At 40.4% G+C, this 26,293-nt stretch overlaps 1 protein-coding gene, 1 long non-coding RNA gene and 1 other non-coding gene across 12 annotated transcripts; 2 read left to right on the forward strand and 1 right to left on the reverse strand.

The window, feature by feature from the left end:
* Positions 1 to 815: 815 nt before the first annotated feature.
* Positions 816 to 7,242, forward strand: LOC148212216 (uncharacterized). Of its 10 annotated transcripts, none has more exons than XM_088122099.1 (3): positions 816 to 4,922; positions 5,011 to 6,009; positions 6,742 to 7,242. In XM_088122099.1, the coding sequence occupies exon 1, from the start codon at positions 1,448 to 1,450 to the stop codon at positions 2,189 to 2,191; it is 744 nt and encodes a 247-aa protein (XP_087978225.1). In that variant the 5' UTR covers positions 816 to 1,447; the 3' UTR covers positions 2,192 to 4,922; positions 5,011 to 6,009; positions 6,742 to 7,242. The 10 variants fall into 10 exon arrangements, with proteins under 10 accessions (XP_087978225.1, XP_087978231.1, XP_087978232.1 ...); XM_088122105.1 differs by having other exon boundaries at positions 5,011 to 5,048; XM_088122106.1 differs by having other exon boundaries at positions 816 to 4,910; positions 5,011 to 5,048.
* A 1,704-nt stretch (positions 7,243 to 8,946) lies between these two features.
* On the reverse strand, positions 8,947 to 9,053 carry LOC148212217 (small nucleolar RNA R71). The gene has a single exon (XR_015789990.1). It is a non-coding gene; the product is annotated as a small nucleolar RNA R71 (small nucleolar RNA).
* A 14,793-nt stretch (positions 9,054 to 23,846) lies between these two features.
* Positions 23,847 to 25,798, forward strand: LOC148212218 (uncharacterized). The gene is made up of 3 exons (XR_015789895.1): positions 23,847 to 24,063; positions 24,139 to 24,269; positions 24,381 to 25,798. It is a non-coding gene; the product is annotated as an uncharacterized LOC148212218 (long non-coding RNA).
* The last annotated feature ends 495 nt before the right edge of the window (positions 25,799 to 26,293 follow it).

Here is a 26,293-nt window from a genome sequence, read left to right on the forward strand (position 1 = left end):
ACAAGGGAGAAGGGAAAGAGTGAGAAAGCATGATAAAGATTATGCAAAGTTTATAAATGGATCAGGATACAATTAAGCTAGACAATGTTGGGTAGATTCTAACAATTATTGACAGAAAAATTTGAAGAATGCAATTGAAAGCATCTAGTTACAATTCATGTTCACTACTACAATTTTAGATTTACGTGACGTCTGAACTTTAAAAAAGGGGGAAAGGAAAAAAACGTCACAAGTGTAAAAGGCGCTCTTTTTTTTTTTTGCGGGGAAAAATGGAATTTTTCAAAATTTTGGCTTATTGAGATGTTTTCCAATGTCACGAAAAGTAGGAAAGGATCAGGATTACATGACGTTTAAAAATTGTCATGAAAGGATTGAGGCTCATTTTTGGCATAAAAAGACGGAGATTTATGGATTTTTGTTATTTATGACATTTTTTTAAACGGCACAAAAAGTAAAAAGAACTCAGGATTCCATGACGTTTAAAAAACGTTAAAAGGGAGAAAGTGCGTTTTGGCAGGAAAAGACAAAGATTTAAGAAATCTTGGGATTCGGTCTCACCATTTTGTGTCTTACACTTTATGATAAACTTTAATTGTGGTTAATAGAAAACAAAGATGTGATTGAATATTAAATTATAAAGTTTTTTTCGTTCTCCTCCAGGATAAACGTCTCTCGGACTGCGACTGAGTTTCTCCCAAGGTCTGGTCTCTGTTGTGTGGAAAAGAGTTTTCTGTTCTTTTCACCATGGATCATGAAACTCTCCTTTCAAATTGACAAAAATTTAAATTAACGTCAGAAGAGAATGAGATAGAAATTGATGTGGATTTTGTGGCGATTAAGTAGACGAAACAAGGTTTAACCTCTAGTTTGGTTGGTAAACTTCTTGCCAAAATGATCATCACTGCAGAGGTTTTATCAAAAGTGCTCTCCTTAGCGTGGAGTAGAGAATCAATGGGGAAGAATCTCTTTCTTTTCAATTTTAGCAGAGAAATCGATAAGGTTGAGTATGGAAAACGGGTCCATGGTTTTTTGACAAGGCCCTCCTTGTTCTTGAGAAGCCATGCCTTTCTAAAAAGCTATTGGATCTTGAGTTCCAAAAATTAGCTTTCTGGGTCCATTTTTGATCTTCCAATGTCTTGTAGAACTAAGACCATGGCTATTCGCCTTGGCAATGCGGTCGGTACTTTTGAAGAGGTCGAAAGCAATGAATGGGGCTTTTGCTGGGGTGCGAGTCTGAGGGTAAGGATATTTCTTGACATTTCAAAGCCAATTTGAAGAGGAATAAAGATCAATATAGACGGACCAATTGGAGGATGCTACATTCCTATCCAATATGAACGACTCCCGGATTGTTGCATTTTTGTGGAGTTATAGGACATTCTCTACTAGACCGTGAAATGTGGGAACCGGAGACGAAGCAACGGTGGCTCCTCAGTACGGCCCATGGATGCGGTTTACTGGTTCAAAAGCTGGCTTTCAGAAGGTGGGGAAAGGGAAATCGATGGCTCGAAAGGAGTCTTTAAGCTTCAGTTCCATGAACTCAGATGAGCTCTCACCGGAGAAGAAGACCGGAGAGGTTTCAGAGCTGGTAATGTCGGTCTCTCATCAATCATGTGCGGAGATCTCAGCACATTTTCAAGACCCCATTAATCATAAAGATCGGGTTAATTTTGAGCAACCTAACATGGAAGGCGACAAAACCTTCAATGATTATAGGGAGGTTAATGCTGAGTCAGTTTCCAAATTGATCATCCCCGATAACTTGGGTGTGGATCCCATCAATCACAAAGATCAGGTTGATCTTGAGCAATCCAATAAGGAAGGAGACAAGATTCTCACTGTTTGTAGGGAGGGTAATGCAGATACGGTTATTAAAATGAATTCTCCCACTGATTTGGGTGTGGACCCCATCAATAACAGCACTCCACTCAATGAGGAAATTAAGGAGGGCCCAGTGTTTTCAACTTATGGTACTGTAACGGGTCGTCTGAACCTCAGGAAGTGCAAAAACCTAGCCCGCTTGGCTGGAAAGTTAAAGACAGAAGTAATTGGGCCTAATATGAGAAAAAGAAGTACCAAGGATGGCCCATTTACAAAAAATGATGAAATGAAGAGGCAGAAGGTGGACATGGTTTCGTGCACGTTCCGTGGTGGTGATTTACAAACGGGAGAGGCTGCGAATCAGCCCTGAAGCCATGAAAATCTTATGTTGGAATGTCCGAGGGTTGGGGTCACCTCGAGCTTTCTGTTTAGCATGTGACTTCTTAAGTCAAATAGCCCCCACATTTTATTTTTGATGTAATGATTGTTCTATGGAAAATTTGAGAATAAGGTTGAATTACTATGGATGCTTTACTGTCAATTGTAATGGGTTGAAGGGATGAATTTGTCTTCTCTGGAAGGAAGAGATTTCTGTATCTATTCGCCTTTTTTCTAGTAACCATATTGATGCAGGTATTTGCTGGAAAAACTATATGTGGCATTTCACAAGGTTATATGAAAATCCGGTTGCTTCCCAATGGGCAGATACTTGGATTTTGTCGAACCGTCTTGACAATGCAAATAATTCAGCTTGGTTGGTCGGAGGGGATCTCAATGCTATTTTAAGGTATTCGGAAAAATCAGGGGGGCCTTTGTTAGAGAAAGTCAAGTGTCATAGTTTCAAGCAGTCATTGATCAGTATATGTTGGCTGAATTTGGGTCTGGTTCTGACCCCTTTACTTAGTGCAACAGAAGAAAAAATGAAGCTCAAATTTGGAAATGCCTTGACAGGTTCCTTTGTAATGAAGCATTGTAGAATCTTTTCCCCCACTCTAGAGTTTCCCATCTCGAGTGATCCAATTCTGATCACCCAGCCATCCAGTTGGATACAACTTATGTGGGAGACATTGCAGGAGATCTTGATATCCCTTCAGGTTTGAGGAGTTTTAGAGCCATAACCCGGATAGATCAAGGTGGCCAGTGGTGGTTTAGTGAGGGAATGAATAGAAAGTTCTCTTATCGTTTGAAAGACATTGGTTTAACATTGAAGTCTTGGGGTTATTTCTTAAGCAGAGATCTTTTTAAGGAAATCAGGAATCTTAAGGCGTCCTGAGCTGAGGAATATAACAAGTAGCCTGTTGTTGATTTTTCTTTAATTCATCAGCTTGAAGATCGTCTTAATAGCCTTCTGGAAGCCGAAGCAATCTATTGGAAACAACACTCTCGTGAGGACTGGCTTAAGTGGGGTGATAGAAATGCCAAGTGTTTTCATAAGTAGGCTTCTATCAGAAAGAAAAGGAATGAAATTGTGGGCATTACCTTAGATGACGGGTCGTGGTTAGAAAACGAAGCTGATGTGGAGGCCTATTTCATTAATTATTTTACCAAACTCTTTGAGTCTTCGAGACCCAGTGAGCAAGCTCTTAATGCTGTTTTGCGAGTTATTCGAACATGAGTAACCCTAGCCATGAATTGTATGTTGCTTACATCTTTCAGTGAAGCAGATGTCATCAACGCCCTCAATGATATGTTTCCCACAAAGGCCCCTGGACCAGATGGTTTCCTAGCACTTTTCTTTAAAAAATACTGGAGCATGGTGGGCCTTAAAACGATTGAGATGTGCTTGGCTGTCCTTAATCGAGGTGAGAGTATTGAGGACATGAACGAAACCAACATTGCGCTGATTCCAAAGACCACAAATCCGAGGTATGTTTCTGATTTTCACCCTATTAGTCTTTGTAATGTATCTTACAAGATTGTTACAAAATGCCTAGCAAATACACTAAAGCTAATCTTGAAAGACATTATATTGGAGGTTCAATTTGCTTTCAATCTCGGGAGAGCTATTACTGATAATATTATTATTACAATGAGTGCCTCTGTAACGCCCCGCATTCTCTGCCTAGTTTATTTTAAGATTTAATTTGTGCCTTTGGATTTTTCTTTTAAGTTGATAATTTAAATTCTTGGACCTTCTAAATCAAAGTTCTAATTTTCGATAAATTAGAATTTAAATCAGAGTTTAATTTTTTGTGGGATGAAGATAAATTAAGTTTTCGAATATTGGAAGAGACTTGTAATTAAATTTTATTCCAAGGATTTGGAAATTTAATCTTTCTTTTCGATTTTATTCTTGGATTTTTAAAATTAAGTTATTCTCTTAAATCCTTTCCATTTTTTTTGTTTTTTTTATTGGATTATTAATTTTGGGAAAAGGTTAGCAAAACCGCTCTTCTTATTTTTCTAAGGTCTTTAGCCATTTTTGGTTTATTTCTGGAGTTTAACTATTTTGTTAAAAGTAAAAAAAGAAAAGAAAGAAAATAAAACCAATTAAAACAAAACAACAAGTCCCTCTTTTTTTCTCTCTCTCCTTCTTCTTGTTCCCAACAATCACAGCCGCCCCAACCCTTGTTTTCCAGCCAGCCACTTCCTGCCCAACTCCAGCGTTGATCTGAAGCAGTCCCCATGCTGGTGCGATTTCATTCCCTTGTAGAATCTCCAGAACGGCTCGAGCTTAGATCTAGCGTCGAGCAGCAGTGCGACTCTCCCCAATTGAACGACGACGAGTCCACGGTAACGCTTGCAACCTGACGCAAATTCGACGTTGTGGAGCTTAGCCATCGGCAGCGATTTATGCGCCAAACACGCAGTCCGACAAATCTATAGTGTTCACGGCAATTCGACAGTGTCTGGCGAAGGCTTGGCTGTTCGACAGTGACTCCCGACAGCTTTGGGTCTGAACAACGACACCTTCGTTACCTAAACTCGCGTAACAAATTTTGGTAGCAGATTTGGTGCGTCTCCCCTACTACAACTCGTGGATAGCAGCGTTTCAGTGGCATTCGGCCCTTACCCACACTCGTTCGAAGCTTGATCTAAGTTGTGCACTCTTGTTCGAGTTAGAACTAAGTTACCCACACCTATACGAAGTTAGTTTTGTGGTAACGAAACCCTTCAAACTCCCTTATAATCCATTGTTATGGCTAAAAAGTGGTTTTTGACATGCTGTTTTTTTTATTGGATGCCTAGGTACTGAAACAAAGCAAGATCTAAGGGCGTAAGAGCGGGTAAGTAGTTTCTTACTGAAGTGATTGTTTGTTGTGTATTGCTATGAGCGGAATGTTTGTTTGGTGTCTATGAGTGTTGTTGCATGATTGCTTGCGGATGGTACTACTGTATACATATTGGTTGTATTCTTATTACTATGAAACTTTTTTAGAGTGTTGGATGCATTCCTGGACATATGTCGGCTACGTCTCTTTTGTGAATCATATACACTGTGGTTTGTAAAGCATGATGAATGTTGAGAGAAATGTGTTACTGTGATGTTAGATGGCCATGTTTGGATGATAGTTGCATATGTTTCGTGTATAACGCATGTTACATTGTTGTGAGATAATTTCTACATGGGTCATGACTTAGAAGCATGTAGGACTCTGGTGGGAGTTCCGAGATGTAATGAAGTGTGTGGATGAGTAACAGGGCTAGAGGGCTGGCACGTCACTAGTTGGGTATCGAGGCTCCAGGTGCAGAGGTCAGGGATCGATACCCCAACTTGGTAGTGATGAGTGTCGAGGCTCCGGCTACAAAGGTCGGGGGTCGGCACGGTGATTCTAATTGTTGAATTAGTATTGGGTCTTGATGTGGTGGCGGTCACGAACCAATACGTTGAGTAGCTGTCGATACCTTGGGGATAAATGACAAAGATCGATGCACAGTTCAAGGCCTTGGGGATAAATGACAAGGTTGAACGCCAAGCTTCTATAGATGAGTGTCGGGCCTTGGGGATAAATGGCAATGGCCGATACGATTCGAGGAGTTAGACTTGGAGGACTAACATAATGTGATAGGTTGGAAGTTGCTTGGAGGCCAAGGACCCATGCATTGAGTAGTAGTTGAGGCATTGGGGATAAATGTCAAGGTCCAACACCGAGCACTGTAAAGAAGTGTTGATGCCTTGGCTACACGAGGTCAGGAGTCGGTACGACTCAAAGGAGCAAGTCTTGGAGGAATCAAGAAAGAGAACTAGTGAGTTAAGATGTGAGGATGGGTTTGACTTGTATGGTACATGTTTAGTTAAGCTTATGCATGAACTGCTTCTTGTAATATGTTTCTTCCATTTAAGGCTTGAGATTAATGATAAGCATGATGTGTTGATTCTTTGATAAGCATGACACGTTGTTTCCTTGATAAGCATGCTGTTTGTGCGTGACTCTTCAGATAAGGGCTGCTTACTGAGTACCATGGTTGTACTCGTCCCTCTGTTTCCCCCCTCCAATTTTGCAGGTATCGAGCTAACTCTTGAAATGGTGATGGCGAGGAGGAGACTTGAGTAGAGAGACCATTTAATACTGCGTTGTTAAGTTTCAATTTGAATAGGATAGTTATAGTTGTTTATTTGTAGCTTGAATCTGTTACTAGATTAATAAATTGGTTTGTTAAGTTTCTTATTTAAGGGATGTTTTAGGATTGACAGTTCGTTATTCTTGAAAACATTAATTTTGTTTAGCTACTTAAACTATGGTGATTAATCTATGGAGGATTTTATCAGTATAATACATTTGTTCAAGTTGACCTTGAGTTAGTTTTTGTTTAGCTGTGATTACGCTTGTTTCATGCGTAAAAAGAAGGTTTTAGATGCTGTTTTTACTATGTTTTAACTTTGTTTCGGACTTTTTCTCGGTCGTTTGAGTTCCAATTGATGCAAAATTTATATATGATGGTTTGTGGTTGGCTTATATTATATTTATGACATTTTAGGACCATTTGGGAGTGCAAATTAATCAAAAGAAGCAAAAAGACGGAAATATTTACATGGGAGGCGCCAGGCGCCTGGGAAGGCTGTAGAAAACAGTTTTTCTTCCAACTTTGTCCTTAATGAAACGCGTCTTCCAATGCGTTTTGGTGGTTCCAACCGATGCATACGTGTAGAAGAAGTGTTCCACTATCAGTTTGAGCACGATTTAGTCAGTCAAAAGAGTTGGAAATAGGTGATTCACCATCTTTTTAGGACCTACCTAACCAATTCTGCATAGTTATAAATTCCAGCAGCTTCTCCACCAAATTCATCAAGCATTGCTTCCTTCTCTTGATCATTTTTAGTGTTCCTTTGTTGCTTTCTAAGTACTTTTGAGTTGCTTTCATTAGTTGCTTTTGGTTTTTAAATCCCGAGCACTTTACATTCCTTTATTGAGCTTTGTTTTGTTTCCGTTTGTACTTAGTTATTTTCTATCTATTCAAATATATAAAAATCCAGCACTTTGCTTATCTTCCCTTTGCCTTTACTTTATTTTTAGTTAAGAGAGTTGTGTTTTTGGAGGAAAGAGCACGTGACACTCCCCCTTACTTGAAAGAGAAGGGTGAAGCTCTCAATCCCGATAAAAACTCTCCGTTAGTTAACTTTTGTTTTTCACACATGCATTCCAATTTCAACCATTTTACTTGCTGTATTTTCTTCAATATGTCTTTCTAAATTCCCGTCTCTAGCCCGGTTATGGATAGTTAGCCTTTTATTTCTAAAAGAGCGTTGCTAAGAAGTAGTGTTTTTGCTTTCCATTCATTGCTCAACATGTTTTCCCAAAAAGTTAGGATTTAGAGAAGGCCACTGTAAGTCTTAACAAGTCAATACTGAAAAGGTTGCTTATTTGCATTGTTGAGTGGTTAAACCGAGGAGAGGAGCGCCTTAGACATAAGGGTTCCGGTTAAGTAGCCTAGACATAGGACCTTAACCCGAGGTTGCAACTATTTCCATCCTAAAACTAAGATATCTCTCATAATAGACATATTAGGAAATGTCTTAGGACTTTGAACTTGCTTAGACATAAGTCAAGTGAAAAACGTAGTCGTTGGTTCCTAAAGTAAACTGCATATCGTCTTTAGCGTATCCTTGATTGTTTGTTGGCTAACTTGAAGTAATTCGGGCTAGGTTTTACTATTATAAGACCAAATCCCAAATCCAAAACCATTATTTGTGACCACTTCCCATTTTACAAGAATCACTCATTTCAACATTCACTATTCTTTAAAACTTTAGAGTTTGGAAATTATTTAGAAGTCCTTGAGGATCGATACTTGGATACTCCATCCATTTTATATTACTCTGATAGGTGTGCGCTTGCATCTATAGAATTGTTACCACGCTTAGTGTGTGCGTTCAGCAAAACCATCAGTCAAGTTTTTGGAGCCGTTGCCGGGGACTTTAGTTTTAAAATTATTTTCAAATTCTTTTAGTTTTTATTTTTGTGAATTGTTGTTGGGTGTAATTTCCATCCACCGTTTTTGTTCTATATTTTTGGTCGTTTATCTCACAAGGGTAAGTTAAAGTGCATGAGCACAAGATCTTTTCTTCTACCCCTTGACTCTGAGATTGAGCGGACCCTTCGAAAAACTCGAAAGGAGCAAAGACTTCGAAAACAACTAGAAAAGCAAAAAGAGAGAGAAGGTGAAATCAGTCCTGAAAGTGAGGTAGAGAGTACGAGCAGATCAATGGCAGATATTCCACCTCGTGATCCGGTTGATCCACTTGCTGTTAACGGTAATATGAGGGATCATGCAAGAAATGATGAATTCAACCATATCCAAATGGCGGACAACAGAGACGTGGCAATGCGAGAATATGCCGCCACGACTTTTCAGAACTTTGATTCAGGGATAGTCAACCCTATTCCAGCCCACGCAAACTTTGAGCTTAAACCAATAATGTTCCAAATGTTGCAGACAATTGGACATTTTGGAGGGCAGGAACATGAGGATCCACATGATCATCTGAAATCATTCATTCAAATTGCAAATGCATTTCGATTACCTGGTATAACAGACGATGTTCTTAGACTAACACTTTTTCCATTTTCTTTGAAGGACCAAGCTAGAGCATGGCTCAATGCATTTCCACCGGGATCCATCACCACATGGGGGTCGTTAGTGGAGAAGTTCTTAACAAAATTCTTCCCACCTACTCGCCACGCTGATATCAGAGAGGAAATCATCTCCTTTAGACAGTATGATCGTGAACCTGTTCACGAGGCGTGGGAAAGATTTAAAGAACTAATCAGGAAATGTCCGAACCATGGCTTGCCGGCATGCATCCAGATAGAACATTTCTTTAGAGGTTTAGATCATCCTACTAAGATGATGCTAAACAATGCTGCCAATGGAGCCTTTACAAAGAAGACATTCAACGAGATAGTCGACATCCTAAATGACTTAGCTTCACACAACGAACTATGGTGTTCGCAAAGATCTAGGGCAGCACCAAAGAAGCAAGATCCAGCTGGAGTTTTGGCTCTGGACATTGCGACCTCGATGCAAAAAGAGATGGTTACAATGAACCAGAGGCTAAAAGAGATGGCATTGGGAATAAAAGATCCATTAGCCACGCCGATACAACCTGTGCAGTCGGATGATTGCACTCCTGCCCCTGTTTGCCAAGTCAACGATCTCATTTGTTCATTTTGCAGTGAAAACCATATTTATGATAATTGTCCGCATAACCCTGCTTCCGTTTTTTATGTAGGACATGAGAACAATAGGAACTTTAACCCATATTCGAACACCTACAACCCAGGTTGGAGGCACCACCCTAATTTCTCATGGGGAGGTCAAGGAGGTTCAAGCGGTTTTAATCAAGGGCAGAGCCAGCAGAACAAGCAGCCCTATGTTCCACCTACACAGCAATACATCCCGCCACCGCAACAGCAGTACAATCAGAGAACACAGACTCCACCAGTTCAAAATAACAACTAAAATCTTGAGAATATGATGAAGGAGTACATGGCCCGAACCGACGCAGTGATACAATCCCAAGCGGCATCAATGAGGAATTTCGAGACCCAATTGGGACAGCTCGCCAATGAATTGAAGAATAGACCACAAGGTTCTTTTCCAGGCCATACTGAATTACCAAGACGAGAAGGGAAAGAACAGTGCAAAGCTATCACCGTTAGGAGTGGACTGGCATATGATGGACCAACAATGCCAACAACAGATGTACAGATTCCGTCCACTGAACCAACTGTAAAGATACCAGAGAATCCAACAACACCAGAAAAAGAAAATATTAGAAAAGGTAATGAGGACACCCCGAGTGTCCCTCCACAAGTACAACCTTCTTTTACCCCTACTCCCCCGTTTCCGCAAAGATTAGTTAAGAAAAATAATGATTCCCAGTTTAGAAAATTTTTAGATATTTTAAAACAATTGCATATAAATATACCATTAGTAGATGCTCTAGAACATATGCCAAATTATGCTAAGTTTTTGAAAGATATAGTTTCTAGGAAGAAAAAGATAGGAGAGCATGAACTGGTAGCCATGACAAAATGTAGTAGTGAAGCTGTAGGCAGCCCGCTACCCATGAAATGTAACGATCCTGGCAGTTTTACCATTCCATGTTCCATGGGAGGAAAAAACTTAGGCAAGGCATTATGTGATCTAGGCACTAGCATTAATCTTATGCCACTATCAGTTTTCAAATCTTTAGGCATAGGAGAAGCTAGACCTACTACGGTTACCCTCCAACTAGCAGATAGATCTATCGTAAGACCTGAGGGAAAGATAGAAGATGTTTTAGTCCAGGTGGACAAATTCATTTTCCCTGCGAACTTTATCATTCTAGATTGCGAGGCGGACTTAGACGTTCCCATTATTTGGGAAGACCATTTCTAGCCACTGGGGATACAGTTTTTAATGTGAGGAAGGGAGAAATTACAATGAGGGTAAATAATGAAGAAGTTAAATTTAACGTTCTAGACGCCATGAAATTACCAGGAGACTTTGAAGAGTGCTCTGCTATAACTAGCTTGAATCCTGTTATGTTTGATGAGTTTTATGACTTGTTAGTTACAGAGATTGAAGAAGAGCTTGATAAGATAGCAGAAGGACCAGAAGATGTGATTAATCCTGTTGAAAAAATACAAAAAGAAGAATGCAAGTCGTTACTTCCGTCCATTGTGGATCCACCCACGTTGGAGCAGAAGCCATTGCCGTCGCATTTGAAATATGCGTATCTAAGGGATAATGACACTTTACCAGTTATTATAGCTTCCAATTTATCACCTACTAATGAATATTCTTTATTGCAGATTTTGGAGAAGCACAAAAAGGCCATTGGATGGACGATAACAGATATCCGAGGGATAAGCCCGGCCTTTTGCATGCACAAAATTCTATTGGAAGAAGATGCTAAGAACTCTATCGAGAGTCAAAGGCAGTTGAACCTGAAGATGAAAGTGGTTGTAAGGAAAGAAATTCTTAAATGGCTTGACGCCGGTGTTATATACCCAATATCCGACAGCAGCTGGGTAAGTCCAGTACAGTGTGTACCAAAGAAAGGGGGTATAACCGTGGTGGCCAACGAGGAGAATGAGCTCATCTCAACCCGAATTGTGAGTGGGTGGAGAGTTTGCATAGACTATCGCAAACTCAACAAGGTAACGAAGAAGGACCATTTTCCTCTACCGTTTATTGACCAGATGCTCGACCGTCTGGCAGGTAAGAATTTTTATTGTTTTTAGATGGATATTCGGGTTATAATCAAATTACTATTGCTCCAGAAGACCAGGAGAAGACAACATTTACGTGTCCGTATGGTACGTTCGCTTTCAGGCGAATGCCCTTTGGATTATGCAATGCACCCGCGACTTTTCAGAGGTGTATGATGGCCATCTTCTCTGACATGGTAGAAAATATTCTAGAAGTTTTTATGGATGACTTTTCTGTTTTTGGAAATTCTTTTGACGCATGTTTAGTTAATTTGGAGAGAGTATTGGAGAGATGTGAACAAACAAACCTAGTCCTAAATTGGAAGAAGTGTCATTTCATGGTACAAGAGGGTATTGTTTTGGGTCACAAAATTTCCAAGCAAGGAATAGAGGTAGACCACGCTAAGATAGACATCATTTCAAAGCTACCTCCTCCCACGAATGTTAAAGGGATTAGAAGTTTTTTAGGGCATGGGGGATTTTACCGCCGCTTTATAAAAGACTTTGCTAAAATTTCTAAACCCTTGTGTCAATTGTTAGAACATGATAGACCATTTGTTTTTGATGATGACTGTTTAAATCATTTGAAATGTTGAAAGTTGCTTTAAGTTCAGCCCCTATAATTATCGAACCTAATTGGGATCTACCTTTCGAGCTCATGTGTGATGCTAGTGATTATGCAATAGGAGCTATGTTAGGACAACGTAAAAACAAGATCTTGCATCCTGTGTATTATGCTAGTAAGACTCTGACCGGTGCACAACTCAATTACACTACTACTGAAAAGGAACTGTTAGCAGTTGTGTTCGCCTTTGATAAGTTTAGGTCTTACTTGATCGGCACAAAAGTCATTGTTTTTACTGACCATTCTGCTTTAAAATATTTATTTGCTAAAAAAGATGCTAAACCACGTTTGATACGGTGGATTTTGTTACTTCAAGAGTTTGATATTGAAGTTAGGGACAGGAAGGGTACTGAAAACCAAGTTGCTGATCACCTGTCTAGATTGGAATCCCCGCTCTGTGATGATGGAACTGTTATACGTGAACAGTTTATTGACGAGCAACTCTTGCGAGTTGATTCAGTTCCATGGTATGCCGATATAGCAAATTATTTGCTAAGTCGAATAGTTCCTTATGAGTTTAACAAGCAACAGGTAAAGAAATTTCTAAATGAAGTTCGATTTTATCGTTGGGATGAACCGTTTTTATATAAGCTAGGACCTGATAATATCTTACGCAGGTGTGTAGCAGAAGAAGAGCACGAGGCGATATTAGACGCTTGTCATATGTCTCCATATGGAGGACATTTTGCAGGACACAAAACCGCAGCCAAAGTTTTGCAAAGTGGGTTCTTTTGGCCCACTCTGTTCAAAGATGCACATAAGTTTGCCCAGGTTTGTGACAAATGCCAACGGACAGGTAATATATCTAAACGCCACGAAATGCCTCAAACTCCGATCCTGGAGATTGAAATATTTGATGTGTGGGGTATAGATTTTATGGGTCCATTTCCATCTTCTAATGGTAAGCTTTATATATTGTTAGCAGTAGATTATGTTTCGAAATGGATAAAAGCCATTGCAACTGCTACCAATGATTCTAAAGTTGTCATCCGTTTTCTACAAAAGCACATTTTTACGCGTTATGGAACCCCGCGTTGTCTGATAAGCGATGGAGGGGCTCATTTTGTGAATAGGTCTATGCAAAAGTTGCTGACTAAATACAATGTGCGTCATAGGGTTGCAACAGCATATCATCCTCAGTCGAATGGGTTAGCTGAAATATCTAATAGGGAGATAAAAAACATTTTAGAAAAAACTGTAAATCTTAACCGTAGGGATTGGTCTTTTAAGCTTGATGATTCACTTTGGGCATATAGGACAGCATTTAAGACTCCCCTCGGCATGTCCCCCTATAGGCTAGTTTTTGGAAAAACATGTCATTTGCCTCTTGAGCTAGAATATAAAGCAATTTGGGCTACTAAGAAATTAAATTTTGATTTGTCGGGTGCAGGTGAAGCGAGGAAGTTACAATTGTTGGAATTAGAAGAACACAGGCAATTTTCTTATGAGAATGCTAAGCTGTTTAAAGAAAAAACTAAACAATGGCATGATAGGCGTCTTCGACCGAACAATCTTCAAGAAGGTGATCTGGTTCTGTTATTCAATTCTAGGTTGAAACTTTTTCCTGGGAAACTTAAGTCTAGATGGTCTGGTCCCTTTAAAATTTTTAAAGTCTACCCATATGGGGCAGTTGATCTAGTTGATTCTAAGAGAAGTATTTTTAAAGTAAATGGGCAGAGACTTAAGCCATATTTTGGAGAACCAGTGGATAGAGGAAAAACCTCTATTCAACTTTCAGGTCAATAAATGTTTGCGAAAAATGTTTTTCTTTCTTATCCGTTTTTGAAAGAACAAAAGTAAAGGAAGGAAGTTTTTGTATCTTACATTCTTTTTGTTTAATTATAAAAAGTTTTTCTTATTAAGAGAATGTTTTTGAAAACGTTGAAAAACAAAAAGAAAGAAAGAAAAAAAAACGTTGAAAAAAATTACGCAGGCGTCTGGCGCTTGCTCTGTTTTTCCAGTATTTCGAATTTCTTTTTCCTTCATGATTTGGGTTTCATTTTTTGACTTTTAAGGGTTTTATTTTGGGTCAAATATTAATCCTTTGTGATTTAAGTTTCAAATCTCAACTAAAACTAAAAAATACTTCAATTCTTGTTTCCCCAATCCTATTTGGAATTCAAACTTATTTTTTCCTCTTAGGTTTAGGAAACCTAGTTGAACTTAAGTCTCAATCCCTTTCCATTTAGAATTTAGTTTGGGGAAAGCTTTAAATAGACCCATTGCCTAAGCCTTGCACCTCCACCAAAACCCACACAACTCTCTTCCTCCCTTTTGTTTTTTGAAAAAACCACTCCCTCCCCACCATTGTTCTCGATTTCGGCCACAACCACGAAGAAGCAGAAAATTCCAGCCTTTATTTCTTTCTATGGCTTCTTCTTCTCAACAAACTTCACTTCCTACTTCTCCTTCCCAAGCTCCTACACAACCTCCTATGATGGACCCACATGGTTATGTGAATTTTCAGCCACTACCCACCCTTAATATACCTCAAAACAGTGAGTTTTGGGCTGAAAATCCTCAACAACTTCCTCCAATGATCAATCCGGGTATGTACCAACCATTTATGTTTAACCCGGTTCCTTCCTATCATTTTCCCTTGTCCCAAATGCAAATTCCAGCTCGTGTTCATCCTTATGGAATGCCCAACCCATCTACTCTATTTCCTAGCTCTCCACCTTATTATGGAATGGGTCATTGGGTACCTCCACACAATTATGGGATGATTTCACCTAGGGTTCCCCCACCACCTCAACTTCCATTCCTAGAAAGAGGACCTCAAGCACCCCAATTGAACCCTAACATATTGAGTACCTTCAACATGGGACAACTAAAACCCTTAGAGCCTCCTAGGATGCCAATCCCAACCAATTTGCCAATGAATGCAGGAGTTGAGCATGGAGGAGAGCAAGAGAAGAGCCATAGCCAGAGGCTAGAGCCCGGGGTTTCGATAGGGCAAAAGAGGAAGGGCAAGGAGGTGATGACGGACCCAGAAATTGAGGAAGACGGGAGTAGTAGGCGTCTGACGCCTAAGGATTCATCTATGGAGAACAGGGATGCGGAGCAGTTTTATTCATCTCCATTGATTATTACACCTGGAGATGGTAGTGATGATTTTCTACTGGTTTCCCGAGGCAATTGTTCAAATATGCCGGAAACAGAGGATACCGAGAACGAAGTGGTGAGAACAGATACTCAGGAACCTTCCCCATTGGATACACCTACAGAAGGAGCATTTTGTAGTCACCAAGAGTTGCCTCCTGGGGCAACTGGATCTACTCCGTTGGCAACGGATGAGTATGTCACACCGATGGCCACTCTACCAGGGGTAAGGGATGCTCACACTATTCCTTCTAATGCAGTTAACCTGCTTGGGTGTGATACAGGTAGATCCCAGGTTGGGGAGAATAGTACTCAAGAACCTACCAGCGAAGAAGATCCTGAGGACACGCAGACGATAAGGGAAATGTTCCAATACAAGAGGCGGGAGAAAAAGAGTTCAAAACGTCGTGCAGTTCAGGCTAAGAAGACGACAGTGCCCATGAATGAACCTAAAACGAGAGTTGCGAAAGCTAAAGCAGCTGAAGCTAAGAAGAAGGTAGTGCCACCTGGGCCAGTTGATACAATTGAACTGGACTTGTCTGAGGGAGAGGAGGTCGAGACGAAATGGAACGCGGCAAATTTAGCCACTCGAACTTCATTAATGAAATCCCGTAAGATTATGACAGAATTGGGATTCGACCTCACTCTAGGAGATGTGCCTGATGATTGGAGGGAGACTGCTAGAGATAAAGAATGGAGACCACTCATTCAGCCCATACAATGTGAGGCTTTGGAGTTAGTCAGAGAGTTCTATGCTGCTGTCCATCCCCAGTCACATATAGCCATAGTGCGTGGGAAGGAAATAAGGTTTGATGCCACTCAGATCAACTACACCTTCAACATTAAGAATATCAGAGATGCTGTGGGCAATAAGATGTTAGTGACTCCGACTCTAGAACAGCTTGATGATGCTCTAGAATGTGTTGGGAAGCCCTCTGCCACTTGAGATTTGACTACTCATGGCAAGGTACGACTAAAACCCGAGGATGTTTCACTAGCTGCTGCAGGATGGTTATACATAGTCAAAAACAGAATTCTGCCAACGGAGCATGATGAGCATGTCACTCAGGATAGGGCACTGCTGGTTTATGCCATGCTAAAGGGCATAGATGTGAATTATGGAGAATTGATCAATACCAGTATCCATGAGGGTGCCCACCGGACACGTGGTAAGCTTTATCACCCACGCTTGGTCACTTCTTTATGCTTGCGACAAGGTGTACAACTCCCTGAGGATCAAATTAAGAGAGATGCCCCAATTGTGGAAGAGAAGAATATTCGGCGAATTATCGCCCATGCACTACAAAGAAGGGAAGGTACTGGAACGTCTCCTACATTGGAAATCCGTCACCTTCGAGAGGAAAACCAACAACTGCGAGATCAGGTTCGAGAAGTCGTGCAACATATCTACAACTTGAGGGCTTCATTGGATTTTGCGGTTTTACCTTCCTGGCCTCCAGCGCTAGCTGCTATCCTTGGTCATCCATCTTCCAGTACCGACACTAATCCTAGTCCACAACCTCCAACTTCATGAAAGGGAGGTTCTTTCTTTGCTATTTTTTTTGTGTATTACTCTTTTGGTTAATGACGTAGTTTGCATATTCTAGAATTACTACGCATGTTTTTTGTATTGATTATGTTTCGAGCTCAGTTGAAGCATGTATAAATTAGTATCGTTTATCTTCTGATCATTTAAAGTATGCCTTCACTTAACCTTAGTTTAGCTTTTCACATGCCTACTTTGAAGCATCTGTGTTGTGCATGTGATTTCATGTCAATGATGATTCTAAGAGATTGTTGAGTTTTCTGTTCTATGCCTGAATAAGCTTTGAGCTATTTCCTTCGTTTATGTGATAAACTCATTTTCTTTTATGTCTTTTTGATCTTTACAAACTTTAAGCTTTTTCTTTGCCCCTATATAGGAAGTCCTTGTCATTTTTACTGTTAAGCCTTTTTCATCCGATGCAAAAGTATTTTCCCAGTGAGGACACTGTCTCTCTTAAGTTTGGGGGGGACAGTCGTTGTGTCAGTCATTATTTCAGAAAGATAAGGTGTTATGTATATTTGAAAAATCATGCTATTTTCTTTTGACAAAGAGTCAGTTGGAAAGAAAGAAAGTGTTGAAAAGCACTTAGCTTAACAAAAAAAAAGAAAAAAAGAAAAAAAGAAAAAAAAAGACAAAGGTTGCAAAAGAGTAAAAATAGTCTTGTTGAGAGAAAATAAGAGTGGGGAAAATACTTGTGTTAGAAAGAAAAGAGTGGTAAAAACAATGAGAGTTAAAAAAATGTATTTATGATTTCCGAGTCCTACTGTAGACACCCATTTAGTTTTAGGTTGGGTGTTGACTTTGAAAATAGCAGTAAGGATGGTGATAAGTGACTTCGTGTTTCTCATTGTCGTCGTCTAATGACCTAGCTGTTAGTTTCAAAGTCTTTCTACGAGTAGCTGTGGTTGAAACCGATGTTAGTGTGTGGAAACCTCAGGGGCTAGTAGCCGGTCTTTCAGATGTAAAAGTTTCAAGGTAAAAAGGGAGTGTGCAGATTCCTTAGGGGTATTTGAAAACGTTTTCTGTTTTTGAAAGGAAAAAAGATTTTGAAAGAGAAAGTTTTTATCATTTCAAACTTGGTTTATAGTGACTAAGCTTACAAAGGCAATAGAATGGTAGGCTTTGACATCTTTTCCCTGAGACAATTTATGATTGAACATCTCGGTTGCTTTTGCTTTACCTTGTCCATGTGTTAGAAAGCTGATTAATGTTCCTAAGTTTTGCTTGAGGACAAGCAAAAAGTTAAGTTTGGGGGTGTGATTACGCTTGTTTACATGCGTAAAAAGAAGGTTTTAGATGCTGTTTTTACTATGTTTTAACTTTGTTTCGGACTTTTTCTGGGTCATTTGAGTTCCAATTCATGCAAAATTCATATATGATGGTTTGTGGTTCGCTTATATTGTATTTATGACATTTTAGGACAATTTGGGAGTGCAAATTAATCAAAACAAGTAAAAAGACGGAAATATTTACATAGGAGACGCCAGGCGCCTGGGAAGGCTGCAAAAAAAAGTTTTTCTTTCAACTTTGCCCTTAATGAAACGCGTCTTCCAATGCGTTTTGGTGGTTCCAACCGATGCATACGTGTAGAAGAAGTGTTCCACTATCAGTTTGAGCACGATTTAGTCAGTCAAAGTAGTTGGAAATAGGTGATTCACCATCGTTTTAGGACCTACCTAACCAATTCTTCACAGCTATAAATTCCAGCAGCTTCTCCACCAAATTCATCAAGCCTTGCTTCCTTCTCTTGATCATTTTTTAGTGTTTCTTTGTTGCTTTCTAAGTACTTTTGAGTTGCTTTCATTAGTTGCTTTTGGGTTTTAAATCCCGAGCACTTTACATTCCTTTATTGAGCTTTGTTTTGTTTCCGTTTGTACTTAGTTATTTCCTACGTATTCAAATATATAAAAATCCAGCACTTTGCTTATCTTCCCTTTGCCTTTACTTTATTTTTAGTTAAGAGAGTTGTGTTTTTGGAGGAAAGAGCACGTGACATTCCCCCTTGCTTGAAAGAGAAGGGCGAAGCTCTCAATCCCGATAAAAACTCTCCGTTAGTTAACTTTTGTTTTTCACACATGCATTCCAATTTCAACCATTTTACTTGCTGTATTTTCTTCAATATGTCTTTCTAAATTCCCGTCTCTAGCCCGATTATCGATAGTTAGCCTTTTATTTCTAAAAAGGGTTGCTAAGAAGTAGTGTTTTTGCTTTCCATTCATTGCTCAACATGTTTTCCCAAAAAGTTAGGATTTAGAGAAGGCCACTGTAAGTCTTAACAAGTCAATTCTGAAAAGGTTGCTTATTTGCATTGTTGACTGGTTAAACCAAGGAGAGGAGCGCCTTAGATATAAGGGTTCCGGTTAAGTAGCCTAGATAAGGACCTTAACCCGAGGTTGCAACTATTTCCATCCTAAAACTAAGATATCTCTCATAATAGACATATTAGGGAATGTCTTAGGACTTTGAACTTGCTTAGACATAAGTCAAGTGAAAAGCGTAGTCGTTGGTTCCTAAAGTAAACTGCATATCGTCCTTAGCATATCCTTGATTCTTTGTTGGCTAACTTGAAGTAATTCGGGCTAGGTTTTACTATTATAAGACCAAATCCCAAATCCAAAACCATTATTTGTGACCACTTCCCATTTTACAAGAATTACTCATTTCAACATTCACTATTCTTTAAAACTTTAGAGTTTGGAAATTATTTAGAAGTCCTTGAGGATCAATACTTGGATACTCCATCCATTTTATATTACTCTGACAGGTGTGCGCTTGCATCTATAGAATTGTTACCACGCTTAGTGCGTGCGTTCAGTAAAATCACCAGTCACGTTTTTGGCGAGACAGAAACTGCTGAGATAGATGTACCAACCGAAGAGCCCACTGATAACCCCCGCATGGGGGCACTGAAATTCCTGTCGGCTCTCCAGATGAAAGTGGGGGAAGCAAAAGAACCACTATAGATAGGGCTCATGTACGTAGACATGGTGGTTCACGATAAGGCTGCCAAGAGTACTATGGTGGATTCTGGAGCCACACACAACTTCATGACTGACATTGAGGCTCGTCGTCTAAATTTACAATGGGATAAAGATCCAGGGAAGATGAAAGCAGTTAACTCCACAGCTCTCCCCATCGTAGGGATAGCAGAAAGAGTCCAACTGAAGATCGGGACATGGAGAGGCAAAGTGGACTTTGTAATTGTTAGAATGGATGACTTCGACGTCGTGCTCGGAATGGAATTCCTTCTAGAGCACAAAGTCATCCCCATGCCCTTAGCAAAGTGTCTAGTTGTTACTGGATCCGATCCCACCGTTGTTCTGACGAGTATAAAACAACTAAGTGGGGTCAAGATGATATCAGCTCTGCAGCTGAAAATGGGCCTTGCTCATGAAGAACCAACATTTATGGCCATCATAGTGATCGAAGAAGAGAGTAGTAAAGAAGTAATTCCCAGTGAGATCCAACAAGTCCTAGCTGACTATGCAGATATTATGCCCGACAGTCTGCCAAAGTCCCTATCGTCGCGTAGGGGAATCGACCATGAAATCGAGCTGGTCCTAGGGGCGAAATCGCTTGTTAAGAACGCCTACCGCATGGCCCGTCTTGAATCCGCCTAGCAAAGGCTCCCTATGGGGCCCCTGTTCTCTTTCAAAAGAAGAAGGATGGCAGTCTCCACCTTTGTATCGACTATGACGCCTTGAACAAGCTCACGGTGCGCAATAAGTACCCATTGCCCATTATCACCGATCTATTTGATCGCCTCCACGGGGCCAAGTACTTTTCCAAGCTAGATTTGAGGTCTAGATACTACCAAGTGCGCATTGCAGCGGGAGACGAGCCCAAGACGACCTGTGTCACGAGATATGGGACCTTTGAATTCCTTGTTATGCCCTTTGGCCTTACCAACGCCCCAGCAACGCTTTGCACCTAGATGAATCACGTGTTCCATGAGTATTTCGACAAATTTGTGGTAGTTTACCTCGACGACATAGTAGTCTACAGTTCTTCCATGGTGGAACATTAGACCCACTTAGAGCTGGTCTTTGAGAAGTAAAGACAGAATGAATTATATGTGAAGAGAGAGAAATGTGCGTTCCAGTAAAAACGCATCAACTTCCTGGGCCATGTGATCGAGTGTGGCCGAATTGGCATGGAAAACGGAAAGGTCAAGGCTATCCAAGATTGGAAAGTTCTGAGTTCCATCACAGAACTGCGGTCTTTTCTCGGGCTAGCAAACTATTATCGAAGATTTGTCGAAGGATTCTCAAAGAAGGAGGGACCATTAACTAAACTCCTGAAGAAGAATAATACTTGGAGTTGGACTCTGGAGTGTCAAGCTACTTTCGATAAACTCAAGAAAGCCATGATGGAGGACCAGTGCTTGGTATCGCGAATGTCACCAAGCCGTTCGAGGTAGAAGCTGATGCCTCAGACTTCGCCCTAGGCGGTGTTCTCCTGCAAGATGGACATCCAGTAGCGTACGAAAGTCGAAAGTTGAACGACGTGGAAAAGCGGTATGCAGCCTCTGAAAAAGAGATGTTGGCAGTAGTCCACTGCCTAAGGGCTTGGAGACAATATCTCTTAGGCTCCAAGTTCGTTGTCAAAACCGACAACAGTTCGATATGCCATTTCTTCAATCAGCCGTAGTTGTCCTCGAAACAAGCCCGATGGCAAGAGTACCTCGCCGAATTCGACTTCCAATTCGAACATCAACCGGGTCGATCAAACCAAGCAGCAGTCGCCCTTAGTCGAAAAAGCAAACATGCGGCCCTGTGCATGTTAGCTCATCTGAAAGCAAACAAGTTGACGGGGTTTGTTCGTGAAGCCATCAAGGAGCACCTGAAAGACGATCCAGCAGTGCAAACAATCATTCAGCTAGTAAAAGACCGGAAGACCCGCCAGTTTTGGGTCGAAGACGACCTCCTTTTTACCAAAGGCAATCGTCTCTATGTTCCTCGAGTAGGGAACTTGAAGAAACTCCTGATGGGAGAATGCCATGACACCATGTAGGCTGGCCACGCTGGGTGCTAGAGAACATATGCCTACTGAAGAAATGGTACTATTGGCCGAACCTGCGATACGACGTTATGCAATACACCAAGACGTGTCTCATCTGCCAACAAGACAAAGTCGAGAGAACTAAAATTGCGGGCTTACTGGAGCCCTCCCAGTGCCATTAAGGCCTTGGGAGAGCGTATCCCTAGACTTCATCACCCACCTGCCCAAGGTTGGAGAATCCGAAGCTATCCTTGTTATTGTCGACAGATTCTCCAAATACGCAAGCTTTGTCCCAACTTCGAAGATGTGTTCCGCAGAGATGACAGCACAGCTATTCTTTAAGAACATAGTGAAACTATGGGGTGTCCCCGAAAGCATCGTGAGTGATAGAGATGGAAGATTCACTGGAACCTTCTGGACGGAACTTTTCCGGTTACTTGGCTCCAACTTGAACATATCGTCAAGCTACCACCTGCAGACCAACGGTCAGACAGAACGCTTCAATAGTATGTTGGAGGAATACCTCTGCCACTTCATTGATGCTCGACAAAAAAAACTGGATACAGATGCTTGATGTGGCCCAATTTTGTTTCAACTGTCAAAAGAGCACGACTACAGGGAAGGCTCCTTTTGAAATAGTATGCGGGCGCTTACCTGTGTTACCTCACATCATCGACCACCCTTATGCAGCAAAGAGCCCTCAAGCTTACAACTTCACCAAAGAATGGCGACAATCAACGGATGTTGCCCAAGCATACCTTGAGAAGGCGTCTAAGTACATGAAGAAGTGGGCCGACAGGAAGTGCAGACCGTTGGAATTTCAAGCAGGAGATCAAGTGCTCATTAAATTACGCCTGGAACAGATCCGATTCTGGGGTAACAAAGATCAACGCCTTGTGCGGAAACATGAAGGTCCAGTCAACATCATTCAGAAGGGTGGGAAGACATCATACAGGATCCAATTATCGTCATGGATTAAAATACTCCCAGTGATTCATGTGAGCAACTTGAAATTCTATCACCTGGACACCATTGATACCGCACGTAACGAAGTGATCCGACCAGCGGTCACCTTGAACAACAAGATGGAAAAAGAAGTTGAAGAATCTTGGCTGAAAGAACTCGTCGAGTTGGACAACCGAGAAAGGACGTACAAGAATTCTTAGTCAAATGGACAGGGCTTCCAGATGAAGAGATCAGTTGGGAGCGCGCAGAAGATCTGAAATCAGCATCCACCCAAATTGCAGAGTTCGAGTAACGTCGGTTGACAGGGACGTCAACCATTTAAGTGAGGGAGGATGTCATGGTCATGCTCGTCCAGTACATGTCGCCCATGGCCGCATGCTCATGATAGCCTCTTCCCTTCTACTTTTATGTCATATATTTACTTTTGCATGTTATTTACTTTTCATTGTACTTTTGGTGGCGAGTGACTCCTCGCCACTTTGCATGTTCATGCCAGCCAAAGGCAAAATGCTTTATAATCTACCTTAGCGGGGTACACCTAGTCTCCTCCCTACATCGAGTTGTATTCTTGTCTTGCCGCTAATCTATTCTCTTGCATTTAAGCATACAACAAGCTTTCCAAAAATGTCTTCAAACATTTTCCAAACCTTTTTTTTCTAACCCCATTTTCCAAAACCGTTTTCTCGAGAACGGGGGTGGAGATTGCGATATATAGTCGTGGTGCCGTCGGCTATCCGTTTTTCGTTGGCTGACTTGCTCGTGGGCAGGAGTAAGTGCCGCACAATCTCTTTGTGAGTCCTTTGAAAAGTGCGATTGTGACACACAACACGTGTTATGCACTAGTTAACAAAAAACGCGAACATAAATATACCATATATTCCTACCAAAAATATGCCACGCCATTTCATGACGTTTTTTAACTGTTATGGAATCCCAAGTGTTTTTTTTTTTTTAAATCAAGCCGAAAAATTTTTATTAAACAAAACCTACCACTTGGGCAATAGACTGACAAGAGGGGCCACATTTATCAATGACCCACTTATGAAAATCGGAATTCGAAAGAAAACTCGTAGACGTGGAGAGAGCAAATTTTGCTAAGTGATGTGCTACCTCATTGAGGTCCCTCTTAAAGTGACAAAAAACTACATTCCCAAAAGAATCTTGGAGACCACGAATATCTACTACCAGAACCTCTATTTCTCCAAAAATTTAAACCTCCGACGAAAGCAAACTCACGGCTTGAAGACAGTTCGATTCCAACATCACATAATTAAAGCCTGCACGAATCGCCAGACGAAGAGTTTCTTTGATAGCAAGTAATTCGGCATGTAGAGGCTGGAAACCCACTAGGACAACTTCTGAAAGTGCGTATAGAACCTTCAAATCTCTATTTTGAACAAGGGCCCCGAGCCCAATCTGATTTTAATCTCGGATGGCAGGGGCCATCACACTGAATTCGCACCCAGCCCACATCAACGGAACTTGGGGAAGAAGAAGAATTTGTCCGCCCCGATGGTAACAAGCAATCATTTGGGGGGTGGCGCTGAAATTGGGATTGGAAAGTCGAAAGGTAATTTATAATCCACCCACATTTAGTTGAAATTGGGGGAATTGGCTTCTGATTACACCAAGCATTTCTATCATTCCATATTGACCAACTCACCATGGCCACTGTTTCCAGGAATTCTATTGGATGAGAATCGGAAAGGAAGTGCCAAACATCCGTGAAATTCTCCTCATGGCCTTCGTCTCCCACCAATAAGGTACACACACCCTCCAAATCTCTCTTACACGGTTACAATTAAAGATCGCATGGCATATATCCTCTTCTTTTCGATGACATATTGGACATATGGGAAGAGTATCTATCCCTCGTTTGCTTAAAACACTTGGCATAAGAAGACAATTGTGAATAACTTAAATGTTTAATTTTGACAGGAGTGTTGAGTTTCCATAGATTCTTCCACATAATTGAATTAGTATTGTTGCTCTGGGATTCTGCTATAATTTTCCTACTCATATAAGCCTTGTAGCCACTTTTTACATTGTAAATATCTCTCTTATTGTAGTGCCACATCCAACAATCTCGAGTAACTCATCTGCTAACTGGAATTTTCTTTATCTAAGAGATATCATCGGGGATGAAGTGAGCATACAGAACATCTTCCTTCCATGTCCCTCCTTCCAAAAGATCACTAACCATTAGTTCATATTGGACGGAGGAGAAATAGGCTTGAAAGTAGACTCACGTGGTAACCAAGGGTCTTGATAAACTCTGATGGTCCTACCATCTCCCACTCTTTTTCGAAGCCCATATTTTAAGAGCTCACGACCCAAAATGAGACTTTTCCATAAATAGGATGAATTCTTGTCCTGCTCAATGTCTAAAAACTTTGAGTGACGGAAATATTTACCTTTCAATACTTTGGAAACTAGGAGATTTGGAAACATAACTAATTTCCATGCTTGCTTGGCAAACACGCTTGGATGAAGACCTCTAAATCCCAAGAATTTGAGCCACCCAACTCCTTTGGAAAACAAAGCCTCGCCCACTTCATCCAATGTATCTTCTTTTTCGCCTCATTCGAACCCCACCAAAATCGGGCAAAGATTTTAGTGATGTCATTGCATAAAGCTTTAGAGAGGCGGAAAACCCCCATACTATAAGTCGGAATGGCTTAGCCTATGCTGTTAATCAAGACCTCCTTTCCTTCCATCGAGAAAAGGCTCCTATTCTAGCCCTGCAAGACGTTCTAGATCCTATCTTTTAATTTGCAGAAATCCTCTCTTTTTCGTCTAGAGAAAACCGATGGGACACACAAATACTAATAGGACGTAAATCTCGCAGCGGAAACGATGATCTTTGTTCTTGAATTTTGAGGAATAAAACCACAAAAACAAAGGAAAATAGAGGGGAATTGAGTATTACCTTTGATGAACAATTCTTCAACAAACCCAATTGGCACCACAAAAAAAAATCTTCCTGACTATCCTCTGGATATCGAGTACTGTGCTTGTGGGAGCCAATAACGAATATAGGAATTTTTTAGAGAAAAAAACAAGAACAATTCTTTCTTGTTGTTTTTGTTTTTGCAGTGGGAAGAGAGAGAGCAAAATGTAGAACCACTTCTGCATTTAATCAATAATGGAGCTACAACTCCCCACTCACCTACTAAAATGTATGGGAGATAATAGTTAATTAAAATTAATATATTAATTTATTAAATAATTATTAATCAAGTTAATTAATAATTAACCATTAATTATTTAACATTTAATTAAATATCACATATTTAATTAAACCATATATTTGAATCATATTCAAATGCATCTCTCGTATGTATAACCTATAGTTTTAATATGAATACAATTCATATTATTATTTGAACCTTATTCAAATATTTCTCTCATAAGATATAATATTAATTTTGAAACCTTATCCAAAATTAATATACATCTATATATAATGTATCAATATACCTTATAATAATCTCTTATATAATTTGAACATTTCAAATTATTTCATAATTCTTGATCCTTGTTTCACCCGTTATGAGCTAGCAAGGTGACCTAATGAATCTACAGATCAGAAGC

Source organism: Momordica charantia, assembly GCF_013281855.1.
Source record: "Momordica charantia cultivar OHB3-1 chromosome 3 unlocalized genomic scaffold, Mcharantia_2.0 BLBB01000003.1, whole genome shotgun sequence".
In the NCBI taxonomy this organism is placed as follows: Eukaryota; Viridiplantae; Streptophyta; class Magnoliopsida; order Cucurbitales; family Cucurbitaceae; genus Momordica; species Momordica charantia.